General features: G+C 42.7%; 1 protein-coding gene across 7 annotated transcripts in view; it reads left to right on the top strand.

Annotated features, from left to right (window-relative positions):
• LOC308392892 (FYVE, RhoGEF and PH domain-containing protein 4-like) overlaps positions 1-13,845 on the top strand; it is a 55,255-nt gene extending 41,410 nt beyond the window's left edge. For all 7 annotated transcript variants that reach the window (XM_080876223.1, XM_080876226.1, XM_080876225.1 and 4 more), the window contains 16 exons: positions 1,111-1,263; positions 1,868-2,063; positions 4,261-4,654; positions 7,849-7,938; positions 8,054-8,199; positions 8,430-8,586; positions 8,729-8,867; positions 8,978-9,036; positions 9,124-9,270; positions 9,651-9,823; positions 10,081-10,111; positions 10,204-10,284; positions 10,374-10,499; positions 11,179-11,316; positions 11,646-11,786; positions 11,883-13,845. In XM_080876223.1, coding sequence (XP_080732349.1) covers positions 1,111-1,263; positions 1,868-2,063; positions 4,261-4,654; positions 7,849-7,938; positions 8,054-8,199; positions 8,430-8,586; positions 8,729-8,867; positions 8,978-9,036; positions 9,124-9,270; positions 9,651-9,823; positions 10,081-10,111; positions 10,204-10,284; positions 10,374-10,499; positions 11,179-11,316; positions 11,646-11,786; positions 11,883-12,146 — 2,435 coding nt within the window. In that variant the 3' untranslated portion in view covers positions 12,147-13,845. The remainder of the gene's footprint in view (positions 1-1,110; positions 1,264-1,867; positions 2,064-4,260; positions 4,655-7,848; positions 7,939-8,053; positions 8,200-8,429; positions 8,587-8,728; positions 8,868-8,977; positions 9,037-9,123; positions 9,271-9,650; positions 9,824-10,080; positions 10,112-10,203; positions 10,285-10,373; positions 10,500-11,178; positions 11,317-11,645; positions 11,787-11,882) is intronic.
• The last annotated feature ends 370 nt before the right edge of the window (positions 13,846-14,215 follow it).

A 14,215-nucleotide genomic window follows, 5' to 3' on the forward strand; every position in this document is an offset into this window, starting at 1 on the left:
CAAATTATAAGAAGTCCACTGTTTTTGTTGTTTTCAGGTAAAGCAGGCATCCTTGGATGTGCTTAACTCTACAACTTCTGGACTAGATTGTAGTTTACCAGTGTCAAAGCTATATGGAAGCTACATCCAAGCTATACATCAGCTGGTTTGCCTTTGCTAAATCACACACACCCGTTAAATGGCAACGTTAAATGGAAGCTAATGTACTAATAGCTTATAGAATAATGAGGGTCTTCACTCTCTCAGCAGTGTAACTCCATGTTTGGACATTTGCTTTAACAGGCTTCATACTTTTTACTGACGTGTGTGTGTGTGTGTGTGTGTGTGTGTGTGTGTGTGTGTGTGTGTGTGTGTGTGTGTGTGTGTGTGTGTGCTTGGCGAGGTTAGAGAGAGGTCGAGTTAGGCTACTGTAAACACTGCCAGTCTGTGTCGCCTGCTCCATTAAGTCGGTCTGCCAGCTCTATCTAAACACTGATGCTGCGCCATCTGTGGCCAGCTGGTTGGGTAAAAAGTCTCACTGGTGCTGATCATCAGCTGGATGATTAACTGGGATAATCAACTGAAGTGTATGACACCCTCTAATGTGTGGTCTTCAGCTGTTTATGGCACTTAATATATGATGGGAATGATTTTTTCCTTTACAGGGCGAATTGGAGGAGAATATGTTTGCACATCTGTTTCTGGAATGGCACGTTGGTTTTTCAGGCCACCTGCAATACTGAATAAAACAAGACAGAGGTTGTTGTGAAAATTAAGGTGTAAAATAAAAGTTCTGACTCAGATATTATATTTCAAAATAATCCATTCTTAATAAGAAACATGTGTTTTAGCATAGTTCACCTTTGAAAGTAGTTGATGTAAAACATTGCACCGATGTAAGTCATGTACTACCACAGAGTGACGGCTTCAAATGTCACTGCAGGATGAGTGGGGCATATATCAGTGTCACCTATCGTAAATATTAGTCATGCCGATAATGCCTGTAGTGATAAAACAGTTAAATACGTATGCTTTTGGTTTCTTCACTCTCACTTCTTTGTATAAAAATGGTTTTGATTCCATTATCGATTTTGTTTTTAAGCTTGTGCGCCCTCTCTTTGTGTCCTTTAGCTCTAGGCAGCAGCCCAGGGTCAGAACGCAGCGAATTGCCGAGTGTGCAGGCGTGTCTGAATCGGGTGACTGCAAGGACGACCGACAAGAGCCGGGGAGGGGTCAATGGAAGAGTCCCTGGCGGCAGGCCTCGGCTGCAGTCTAAACCACCAGGTACATAATAGCATGTGGGAAAAAATTCAGCCAGACGCCACAAAGTGAGAATCTTAGGAGACACAAATTATTATAGCATTTCGGTGTCTGATTCACAACATGTGGTCTCAGTGACCTTTCTACTGCTGTTTTTCACTTTGTCTTTGTTTACTCTGTAAATCTGCAGAAAAACACTGAATGAATCAGTGCTTATGGACGCTGTTTGACACTGTTAACATCCACGAAATGGTCAAACCAGAAGAAGAGTTATGTAAGCTGGCTTGGGTTCAGTGAACCGAGAGACTCGTTCCTCTTGTGTTTGCGTTGGGTAAATCATTCTACACAGATAATGCAGGGAACAGAGCTCCATTCTTCCTGCTGCTGTAAGTCAGGCAGGATATTTAGTTGCAAAGCCATGCGCAGTTAGTTTTTGCCAAGCCCGATTATTTCTTTATTACATTTAGGACGTTTATTACAGTTCAGTGTCCTACAGGTGGTGTCACTTGTGACAGCTGATGCTGCCACCTTCAGCTTCAAACTGAGATTGCAGTAAGAAAATGAATTGAAGCTGTGATTAGTATTCAGGACATTTCTCATGTTGTAAATTCCTCTGTTTTATATCCAGTGCCTCCAAAGCCACTGCACCTCCAAAGCCCAGTGACAGATATCCCATCCCCATTGGGCCACATCCAGAAACCCCCACTTATAAGCAGGATGGAGGACGGAAGTGGAGGAGGAAAAACGGGGGCTGTCAGCCGGGAGAGACCCAGAGAGAAACCCTCCAAAGTCTTAGACCTGATCAGCCGCTTTGAGGAGAACAGGTTCGGCCTCTTAACTTTCTCTGCCTCGATATCTGCAGAAATGAGCAGTTACTTGATCCGTGGATGAATTGCTCATTCTGTTATTTTCCTAATAATGTTTAGGAAATGTAAGCCTCTGTTATTGCTTTTGCTGATTTAAAACTCCGTCACAATGTGTGATTGAATTAGCAGCTTTTGCCTTGATGTGGTTGAAAGATTTCATCTTTGTAACTTCTTGGCTTTTGTAATAAATCTCTGGCTTGTTGTAATCACAGTGACAGAAATTGGTCTTTCCCAACTTTTCTACACCAACTATTTCAAGGATAAAAAAGCAGAAGTTTCAAAGTTTTCAGCCGCGACTCATTGATTGTACGTCGGACGAGAGTCATTAGAGAGAGTAAGTGGAGATTAGTCTGTGGCTGCTGAGCCAAGTGTTAGCAAGGGGATGAAAGGAGATTTGTACAGGCGAGGGGAAACACGGGTCCACATTTGGTTGTGGGACAGAACTCGGTGCTGCGAGAGGAGGATGAGGTAGGAAATCTTTGACGAATGTGTATACTTTGATATTGTTGCCTCATAGTTAAATTGTGAGTTAGATTCTGTAAGATTTTTCCAGTGTTGATCTGTGTCTAACTTGTTGTGCTTTACTCGTGAAAGTTTGCACTGTAGCTGCAGCCTTGTGTCTCTGAGGGAGGCCCATTGCAAGCGGTGAGAGGCACAACAATGGTGCCCTTGTCTGTTCGTACAGTTGCACCCCTAAAATATGCAATCTGCAGCAGTAGCAGCCCACTAAAATCTGTCTCATCTCTGGCCTGGATCTCTAAAAATCTCCCAGGTCTACAGGCTTTCTTTGCACCTTTCATCGCATTTTCTGGTGTGAAATGAGGTTAATCAGAGGAATCTGGTGCATCTATTTCATTCAGCCACTCCTGGGCAGTGAGGATTATCCCTCCAGTGGCCCTGGAGCTCAAAGAAGAGAAACGCTTCACACAGATTCTGTGAACAGAATTAACCTACTAATGTACTAATCTGGTTCACAAGGTTTGGCTGCCTTAAAGGCAGCTAGGCGACGACCACACTGCAACTGAAGCTGCTCTTAATTCGTGTCTGGTTGAGCCTGTTTTGAAACACTGTCATGTCCTGGAACACTTGCTGTGCTATTTGTGTGGAAGGAGGAAGTGATGTGTGCACCTACAAAGTGATGCGGCTGTATTGTTTCTGAATACTGTATTAAATAGTATCTCGCCCACTAGTTGTGGTACTGTCAGTCTTACTCTGAGTGGTGAAAAGATAGTTTCATGTTCCCACACCACAGGTGGGTGACGGCCCCCGACACATTCATCTGTCGGGTGTTTCACCAGCTGTTTGTTCTTCCTCTATTTATTGATACTTCCTGTTTCTACTGGGCAGGGAGAAAAAAGTCATCTGTTGGTTGATTGTTTTTTGCATCGGTAAACGTTAGATTCCAGATATAGACATGGTAACTTTTTTTAATCTGCTAACAGTTTTGCCTTTAATGTACTGTACTGAGTTCAGATAATCTTAGCTGAGAGACAGTGGCTACTGTTGCTGCTTCTTGTTTGGCTGAACGTGTGGAGTATCATTTGCTGGGAAACAGCTGCACCGACTGCCGGTACAGGATGTCGAGCAGCTGAATGGTGACATTGTACACACACACACACATTGTTGTCAATCTAGTTTCCATTTCTGTGCTGCGTGTCAGTTGTCTTCTGCAAATTGTTTTTTCATTTCATTCATTTGGATGCTAAGCATAAAAGAGGCCTCGCAGCAGAATGTATAAAGTAGGTTTTCCATGTGTGGGGAAGTAGTGCAGCATCTACCTCTCGGGAGTAGTGGTGATTTACTTTTCTGCTCCTCCTATTGCTCTGTTGCTCCTCGTTACTGTGCCCCTTTGCTTTACTCACACTTCCTCTCAGCTCTCAGTCAGCAACCTAATAAGACAGCAGGAAGTTTGTGCATCTCTACTGGTTTATTTTTAACTCTCACACTCATGTGCAAAAGCTCTCTGCTTGCTGTTGTGCACCACACTCTGTCAATATGTCACCTTGAGAAGGTATGGACCAGCCTACTCTAAATTTCTTTTTTTTTTTTCCCCTCCCTTATTTTCTTATTCTGGGAAGGTTTGTTAGTTAGCCCTTTATACACTCTTACCCAGACTGAGCCACTTCCTCCTTTGCTTTTTCTTCTGTTCCTCCAGCAACACAGAAAACAAGAGAGACAGCTCACCGCTCAAACACATCAACAAGTCTGCCAACTGCAGTCCAGCTCACCGTGCATGTCCAAAGACGGAGACCAGCAGGAACACCTCTGCGGCGGCCACGACACAAGATGCCAACAGGCAAGCAGCGAACGGGGTGCTAGTGCAGATGGACAAGGACAACGAGAAGGAGAAGGAGGATACAGAGGAGAAGCATGAAAGTGTGAGGACAGAGACTGCTGAGCTTGTAAATGGAGATATGGGGAGCTCGGAACAGAGCGATGATCATTCGCCTTCACACGTGGACAGGACTGGTAACGAGACTGAGAATGAGGAGACTGATGCTAAGACAGAAGGCGAGCACAAGAATGAAGAAGGGAGCACAGACCACAAGGTACGTATTGAGTTTAAGCATTTGCTTTGTGCTCCTGGGACCCAAGTGTTGCGCATTTCTACCTGCTATGTAATACATTAAAGCTGCCTTGCTGCACTGACTCATCTCTGATAGACAAACTCTCAGCATTTATTTATTTTCTCAGCTTTCAGTATGATTAAATCATGTGAACTACTTCATCTCTGGGTGACTGTAACGTTGTAAGGATAGAGTTACAGGGGAAGTGTATGCATTTCTTTCAGCACTTTGTGCGTGTGTGTGTGTGTCTCAGTGGGGTATTTTTCTGTGAAGGGCAAACAGATGTCAACATTTAAGCAGCTGACTCCGTGCTTCAGTAATCTCTCCCATGGGAACCCATTTTGCCTGCTGTTGTCTGGTGATTATAGATATCTCAGGTTCAGATCAATCTCAGTCTTCACAGTGACAAAGACAGCTGGGTAATCTCGCGTTGTGGGAAAGGAAAAGCCTCTCTGCTGTGCAAAAGATATTCATCATTGCTACAAGTCCTACCATTTAAAAACGAACTAAATAAAAGTCAGAAACATATTTTAAGTGATGTCTTCTAGTTTCTTCCGTACTCTTGAAGCAACAAGTGCAAATAAACCCAGACTAACATTGTACTTATTTTACTTGTTACAGTGATTCATTTTACAAACATTACCCACAATTCAGATTTGGTTTTGTTGCGTTAATAGCTGCTAATGGAGCTACAGTTTGACGTGACCTGTGACAGGGAAGTGACAGGTGTTTTAACAAGCTCCTGTTGATTTAGAGGAAGTCCTGCCATTGTTAATGCTGCTCTGCTGTCATGACTCACCGGGACACTTAATGGGACTGGTATTTGGGTGGATAAATTCAATGTAGTTTCTGTTCAAACCATTCAAAGCAAAAGCATTACAATGGCAAAATGGGCCACAGACCACAAGTTGAATACTTAGTCTGCAATATACGTTTCTGCTAAACAAACTGAATTCATGTTTTGTGAGTGATGCAAATAACAAGTTGTAACTTTGAGCCGCCAAGTTTTTTCCAAGGCAGGAGAAGTGCGATCTTTAGAAATAGAATGTAAACTGTTCATCTGAAAGTGTAAAACATAGCTGTTGTGTTTTAAAGTTAAAGTAGCATATTTACAGAAGCCTACCCAAGTACTGTACTATACTGTATAGGTACTGTACTTTCGAGTAAAGTGATTACTGCTGGTCAGAACGTGCAATTTAATGGTGTGTGTGTGTATATATATATATATATATATATATATATATATATATATATATATATATTTATTTATTTATTAGGGGTGCAACAATACACAAAATTCACGGTTCGGTTCAATACTTTGGTGTCACGGTTCGATATTTTTTCGATACAAAAAGAAATTTTCATGCCTTTTTAATTTGTCATTTATTAAAATTATAAGTATATATATTAACTCAAAAGTACAGTTTTTAAATTTAATGTTGCTGAAACAACAAAGTAATAAAAAAATTAATCTGATGGAGAAATCACTCATCTTTGGAAAAGAGAGTTTATTACAGAGAAACGTCTCTTTTCAAAATAAAAGCTCTACTATACGCTTCTTCTGGGTTATATTCTCAGCAGCACATTAAACATATCAGGTCCCCATAAGGAGAATCCTGTGCTAACGGCTGTCTAAATGACTCGGGTAAAGTTTGTAGCATGCTGCTTGTTGTTTTTGTCTGCTTCCACTTGTCTTTGCACGAGGATGCTGTCGGTGTAAATGTGCAGTCATATTCGTTGTGTTCCCACTAGTGCTGTCAGCGTTAATCTGAAATGACGTTAACGGCACAACACGGGAAATCTCCGTTAACGAGCTACCGCGGATCACCCCGTGCGTGGGGCTGGACGGCCAACACGTTAACGAGCTAACTGCGCTAACACACTAGCTCCCACCCATGTAATTGAGCATTGCGTGGCACATCCAACATACTGTTTTACTTTAGTCCATGACACGCTTACCTTCAGGGTCATACGTCACATGAAAACCAAAATAGTTCCAAAGGCCAGATCTGAATGAGGGTGGGGGAGGTTCAGTTTGCTATGTTGCAACGAGCTTAGCTTCTGTCTCGCTAGCTTGCGCTGCACTCAGTGAATCTCCGTTCGATTACTCCGCCTAGGCTGCACTGTCGAGCGCAGATCAACTGAGTGCTCCACACAGACAGCATCGTCAGAAGGAAAGTTGATAAAATAAATTAAAAATGTTGTATTGTTCGATACTTATGGGTACCGAACCGAAAGCACTGTATCGAACGGTTCAATATCGATACGAGTATCGTTGCACCCCTAATATTAATATATATATACATATATATATATATATATATATATATATATGTCTCGATCCGAGTGATTCTACTGGCCAGTGCACTTTGCTATCTATAATGTCTTTTTATTGTGAAAGTTGTATTTTTGGGAAACAAAGAACTTGATAAAAAAAAAAAACAATGATCGGCATGTGGATGCATTAATAATGAGTGTACCTAAAGTTTGTTCTGGAACCTTTCAGGTGAGCGTCAGTGTGCTATTGTCACAGCTTCGTGGCTTTACTAACCACTCGCCTGAGGCTTAGTTTTATACAGACGTGTAACTTTGTTGGATTTGGTGTCGTTTCCCTTCTTCCACATTTTCATTTCCCATTCGAAGGTCCTCGAGCACCACATCAGTTCACTGTTAGCGTCATGTTAATGAAACACACACAGGTGCTGCTTGCCGGTGTGTGTAACAACAGCAAAGCTGTGCTGAATACAAGGCTGCAGTGAACAGCAGTGCGTTGAACCCACATTGGTAGATGTACAGCTATAAACGTTGTCTCGCTCACTGGTCACACAGTTCTTGTAGTTTCAATTGAGTTGTGAACGAAATCTTGCAAAGGGAACTAGCAAAGGGACGGGAAGCTACGCTTTCAAAAAAAGATGTGGGAATTGACAAAGCCATTGTTAGAGAAGTATCAGACGCTGTTAAGTTGCCAGTAAATGATGTGACTCTGTATGTGTTCGTCTCTCAGCAGAATAGCACTTTCACACATTAGTAACTGAATAATTCCCAGAATAATCTCAGTTCAATTTTACTGCAAATCGGCATGCAGGTACTTTACATGGCAATGGCAAGACTTTCATGTGCTATAGCCAGAAATGCACGAATTCACATGTGTGTGTGTGTGTGTTCTCTCTTTTCAGGAGACAAACGAACAGAAACTATTTAAAATCGCCAGCGAGCTCTTGCACACAGAGAAGGCTTACGTGGCTCGACTGAACCTGCTGGACCAGGTGAGGAACCCAGCGAGAGGCCACTTCTGTTTTCTTGACCATTTTCCATTGTAAAAGGTTTAACATTGCGCAGAACAGAAACCCTAATTTGTAGCCACTGTATATGTCTCTTCAGGAGTTTTGTGCTAAGCTAATGGAGGAGGCCAATAAGGGAACATTCCCTGTGGACGTAGTAAAGAACATCTTCTCCAATATCTCCTCCATCCACGCCTTTCACAGCCAGTTTCTGCTTCCCGACCTGGAGAAACGGATGGGAGAATGGTGAGATTCAGCTACTCGAACTAGTGCTCATACATGTGCTGATGCAGCTGCTTGTACCGCTGCGCTGATGATGCATGAGGTCAAGATCAGCAGTTTTGGAGCTATTTTAATACATGTACACGTACAAGGAATAAAAATGGACGGTTCAGCCAGTGCAAGCTACAAAGAAACTGTCTTTGTACTAAATTAGATCTTTTACTTTTACAACCCCACCCACATCTTTCCTGCAGGGACTCTAAACCTCGCATTGGGGACATCCTGCAGAAACTCACACCCTTCCTCAAAATGTATGCAGAATATGTGAAGAATTTCGATAAAGCCATGGAGTTGCTGAAGCAGTGGACAGACCGTTCACCTCAGTTTAAGGCTATAATTCAGGAGATACAGGTATGCACTGTGTAACAGAGTCCAGTAAAGGAAAATATGCATTTTCATACCGTGTTGTGGCTTTTATGCTTAAGCGTCTGTTGTGTTACGAAGCATTTGTATGATAAAGGAAAATCAAAGCTTTCTTGTTCTGTCTGGACAGAGTCAAGAGATCTGTGGGTGTCTAACGCTTCAGCATCACATGTTGGAGCCAGTGCAGCGCGTCCCTCGATATGAGATGTTGCTTAAAGACTACCTGAAGAAGCTGCCTCAGGACGACCCCGATCGAAGAGATGCAGAAAGTAAGTAGGAACGGCACCTGAACGCTGCACAGTGAGGAATCGGGTTCATTTCACTGAGGGTGTCTAAAATTATTCTGTTAAGTTTCTGGATTATCTGCCCTTTTTTTCAGGATCATTAGAGATTATTGGAACAGCAGCTACTCACTCCAACAGTGCCATAAGAAAGTCTGTAAGTAAAGATTGGCTTTAGCCAGCTGATACAGATCCTCTCTAACAGTTTCTCATTTACTAAGATGAACATAACTTCATCTTTTAGGAAAATCTAAAGAAACTGCTGGAAATTTACGAGATGCTGGGTGAAGAGGAGGACATTGTTAATCCTTCCAACGAGTTCATCAAAGAGGGCCACATCTTGAAGCTGGCGGCCAGGAACACATCAGCAATGGAGCGATACCTCTTCCTGGTGAGAGAAACACCTTCTTGTATAATGAAGGACACTGCGGGGAAATATGCTGAGGCGAGACTTTGCCCGCATCAGTCAATTGAAACAAGTGAATCATTTCTTGCTAGGACCACCTCTGTGTAAGGATACATCAGAGGCACATGAAGAAGTCTCTCAATTACTGAGATTGCCAGATGATGTGATTAACTTGTGTCTGTTTCTAATTAGCTGAACATAGAATGTGCCCCGTGTGCGTGATTCGGGTTACCTGCAGAGTTTTAGGTTTTCACCCTCAGGAAGGAAACTGTGCCCAGAAATCTAAACTACAATAGTGCTGATGCATCCAGCTTACATGGTTGCATAACTCAACTGCAAAGTGGTTTTTCCCCCTTTTCTCCTAGTTCAACAATATGCTGTTATACTGCGTCCCGAAATTCAGCCTGGGAGGTCCTAAATATACGGTGAGGACTCGAATCGGCATCGATGGGATGAAGGTCCTGGAAACAATCAATGAGGACTACCCTCATACCTTCCAAGTGTCTGGGAAGGAGAGGACACTTGAACTCCAGGCCAGGTACTCTTTTTCGAGCATTAACACACAATATGCAAAAGTTAAATTCTCCATTCAGCACCCAAGTGTTAAGCACTCTGTTAAAAACAATGTTATATGTATGAAACGGCTGCTAAATGACTACACCCGGTGTTCATTTTCAGATCCTGTAAATCAGTGGCTCTCAGCCCTTTTGCTGTTGTGTGACAGATTAATTTGAACGCATCCTTGTCTTTTATGTGTTAAACTGAATTCTGTTTCTGTTTTCTCCACCTCATCAGCTCAGAGCAAGACAAGGCTGACTGGATCAAGGTACGTAATTTCCAGGTGATTTTCCTATTTAACTCTTCGTTTTTTCAAACAAATTTAAAGTGACACCCCCTGTCGTGCTTATTCTTTTCCAGGCTTTCCAGGCGATCATCGAGATCTTCCAGCAGAAAAACGAGTCATTCAAGAATGCACTAAAAGACATGGACGAAGTGTCGGTCAGTGTTGGATCAAATTGCACAGAGTTGAATTGCCCACACATGTCTGTGCTGCCACAGTGAGTGGGCTTTTTTTCTTTTAATGGCAGAAAGCTGAGCTGGGAAAGCGCGCGCCGCGCTGGATCCGTGACAACGAAGTGACAATGTGTATGAAGTGTAAGGAGTCTTTCAATGCTATTACACGTCGGAGACACCACTGCAGAGCCTGCGGCTACGTGAGTAATGTTTCTGTTGTGGGTGCCATGCATGTGTATGCACACTACAGGGTAGAGAGGTTAGACCAGGGGTGGGCAATCTCAGTCCACGAGGGCCGGTGTCCTGCAGGTTTTAGATCTCACCTTGGGTCAACACACCTGAATCACATGATTAGTTCGTTACCAGGCCTCTGGAGAATTTCGGGACATGTTGAGGAGCTGATTTAGCCATTTAAATCAGCTGCGTTGGTTCAAGGACACATCTAAAACCTGCAGGGACACCGGCCCTCGTGGACTGAGATTGCCCACCCCTGGGTTAGACCCCATTAGTTGAATTGGGAATACCCAGATACCGCCTATGTGATGTTTTATTCCACCAAATATGTCGAATGATGATTTAATGACGTTTTAAACCACAAAATGTGTGGATCACCCCTCTGAATCTTTGAATTCAGGTGTTTTCAGTCCTGTTGCCATAAGTGTATCGAATCAAACGCTCAGCCACAAAAATCTGTGAACAAATGAGTTGCTCTAAAAACTCACAGAATAGAGTGTTGAGCAATATAGGGAGTAAAAGCTGCTGCCGCTCTGCTAACTCAGTGACTGCAGAGTTCCAAACCTCCTCTCCTCCTCTCTCCTCTCCTCCTCTTGCTAAATTGTTATCATCATTGATAACAATATTGCTGCCTGTCTCTTACAGGTGGTGTGCTGGAAATGCTCAGACTATAAAGCGCCGCTTGAATACGATGGCAACAAAATGAACAAAGTGTGCAAGGACTGCCACTGCATCCTGACTGGAGAGGCGATAGCGGAGGGCAAGAAAAAGGGCATTCTCGAGGTGACTTTTCAGTGAATAAACCTGATGTTGTCTAATGCGAACCCTCATTTATATCAGCGAAGATAAGATGAATAACAAAAACAACAAAAACAAGACATTTCAGTGAAACAGCTTCAACAATTTTAAAATTCTAAGCTTGTTGAAGGGTGAATATATTGTATGGCTGATGGATTAGACTACAATAGTTGTAGCTAACTTACTTAAAACAAGTGACTGTGCACTTGAAAGTTAAAGTGGTAATGCGAGTAAACCGTCATGTGACAGAAATAACATCAGCTGGCGTTCCTGTTTTGTTTTTTTCTTTTGCTGATCTGTGCGCATTTTTGCAGATTGAAGCCGGTCAGTTTGCAGACAGCAGCATCATGTGTGGCTTCCTGCAGCACTCTGAGAAGAGCAAAATTTGGCAGAAGTGTTGGTGTGTCATCCCTGAGAAGGAGAGTCTGGTGCTTTACCTCTATGGAGCTCCACAGGTAAAACAACTACTTCAAGCCAAAAATATGATTGGATATGTTCATTTAGCAGATCATTCACAGTGAAGACGATCTCTTCTTTGACTTTCCTCTCAGGATGTAAAAGCACAGTGCACCATACCCCTGGTGGGTTATTCTGTGGACGACACCACCCGGCCCACAGACCCACCGGCAAGCTTCCACATCTCCCAGTCCAAGTCCACCCACAACTTTGCTGCTGAGACCGAGGAACTTAAGCAGCGCTGGTTGAAAGTAATTCGAGTGGCGGTGAAGGGAGAGATACCGGAACGTCCCGAGACCAATGGCAGCGGCGTGTCGGATAACAACAACACGGAGGAAGCCAGCACTGATAACACATAAGGGCTTGTTTTCTACAAACAAACTGCTTTTGCACTTGCAAACATGCAAACTGCAGTTGGATTGTTCAAATAAAAAGATGGGATGTGCAGATTTATTCTGCATGCACAAAATACGAACACTTGCTATCCGTTCTGTCGTCGAATCTTTATCTTAAAGACAGCATGGGAAACAAAGTGCTGGATAAGCTGCCTCTCCTCGTGTCTCTCGTGTGTCTTTGTTAACGTCTGGATTTTCTCCTGCAAGATTCACTGCTAGAGCTGTGCTGGATTACTAACAGACACTTCTGATACAATCAACACTAGAACAGAGGGGCCTCAGGATAGATCGCCTTCCCTCAAACAGGCACTATTAATGAAAGCGCAAAATCACTCTCCGTGGACTTGAGCCAGTGGACTACCGCAGACTTAACAAAGTACCCTGTGAGGATGTGAATCACAGCAGGAAAGGTGGTCCAACTAAGTCTGCTGGTGCTGTATTTCTCTGTACATGTACAGTATAAATGTTTGTTTTTTTCCCTAAATGAACAGTTTTGTTTTTATGTACAGACATTAGTCAGACTTGGTTTCTATTAAATAGAAAAACCTCTAAATGTGCTATAAAGAATTTACAGTATTTCCCCTTTTCTTTGGTTGAGATTGTTCCAAATCTGTAACAGTGATCATGTGGTTGGATAATGATGGTCTCATCTCTCCTCTTAAAAGCAAAAGAAAGTTTCAACCTTTTAATCTGAAACAAACTTACAGATGAAGCAACATTAACACGTAAAGATGGATTCTGTTAGAAGTAGAGCCCGGTGGATGCGATTTTTAATCCTATGCCAATTTTTTAATGGAGTGTATAATTCCAGTGTTGATATATAAGATGATATTTTTATATATGTCCAGTTACAGCAGTGTTTTTTCACAAAATAGTTACAACCTACTGTGAAGACTCCGTTCGACATGCAGTTCGATGCATTTCTAAACCTCCCCCGAGCAACATCATCTGCAAATGTAAATTTAGTTCTCATCCTGCGGTTACGTAGCTGTGATGGGCGAAAACACCAGTCAGTCCCAGAGTTGGCTGAATCTGAAATGGCAGCTTTGTACACGTCAGCGTGTTCACAGAGAGAGGAGCAGGGATCGTCATTATCCACGTGTCAGGGTTTCTGTTCGGATGCATATGCAGCACAATCGGTATAGCAAGCTGGTGCAACAACTGTAAATGTGTTTTTAATGCTGTAATTAATTTTATTATTTAAAGTAATTTATAGACTACGCGAGCATGATCTGTTAAACCTGGGACAAATGTTTCCGTGTGTCAGCTGAGAAGAGCATTCGGTACATCCCTTATTTTAAGATTATTTTTTTCTTTTTCCACCACCAACCCATGAAATGTGTCACAGAGATCAGTCACAGTCCACGATGGACTGTGGTGAGGAAATGTGCCTATATTTTCCACGGCGTTTCCCCCCTCCCCCCGTGCTCAATGCTGGTGCTCACCTCTCTGAACTATTTCCGCCCGCCCCCAGTCGCCTGTATTCAAATAAAAACTAAGAGCACAAAACTTCTGTCTGCTAGATCTGAATGTAAAAGCTAGATTTTTATGCGTCCTCTCGTCCCTTTCCCAAAGGTTTAAGAATCTACGCACTTTACGGTCTTATAAAGTGTACCTTCAAAGAAAATAAAAGGGAGATTAAATGACTCGTGGCGCTAGAATGCCTGGTGTACAGTGTGTTTCAGTGTGACACTTGCCCACTTCTGTCAGCTATTGTGATGCTACTTTCACAAAGAGCATCTTGTTGTTTTGGTTCCTGGTTTTGCTTCTCCTGATAAGAAGTTTGAAATGAGTAAACCCAGACATGCATGTAAAAATAGGTGAAATCAGTCACTGGTGTTCAGCACAGCAGTGGTCGACGTCTTTGTGATGTGTGTGATAAGCTGTTAGAAAAAAACAAAAAAAAGCAGCGTGAAAATGTCACTGTGAGAGTCAGAAGCTTGAAAAACATTTCTATTAATACAGGCTAATCAAATGTCAGCAGACGGTAACCTCGTCTTTACCCGTTAAAAATGAAAGGTGCCCGTAGCCAC

This window comes from Rhamphochromis sp. 'chilingali', assembly GCF_963969265.1.
Source record: "Rhamphochromis sp. 'chilingali' genome assembly, chromosome: 2".
In the NCBI taxonomy this organism is placed as follows: Eukaryota; Metazoa; Chordata; class Actinopteri; order Cichliformes; family Cichlidae; genus Rhamphochromis; species Rhamphochromis sp. 'chilingali'.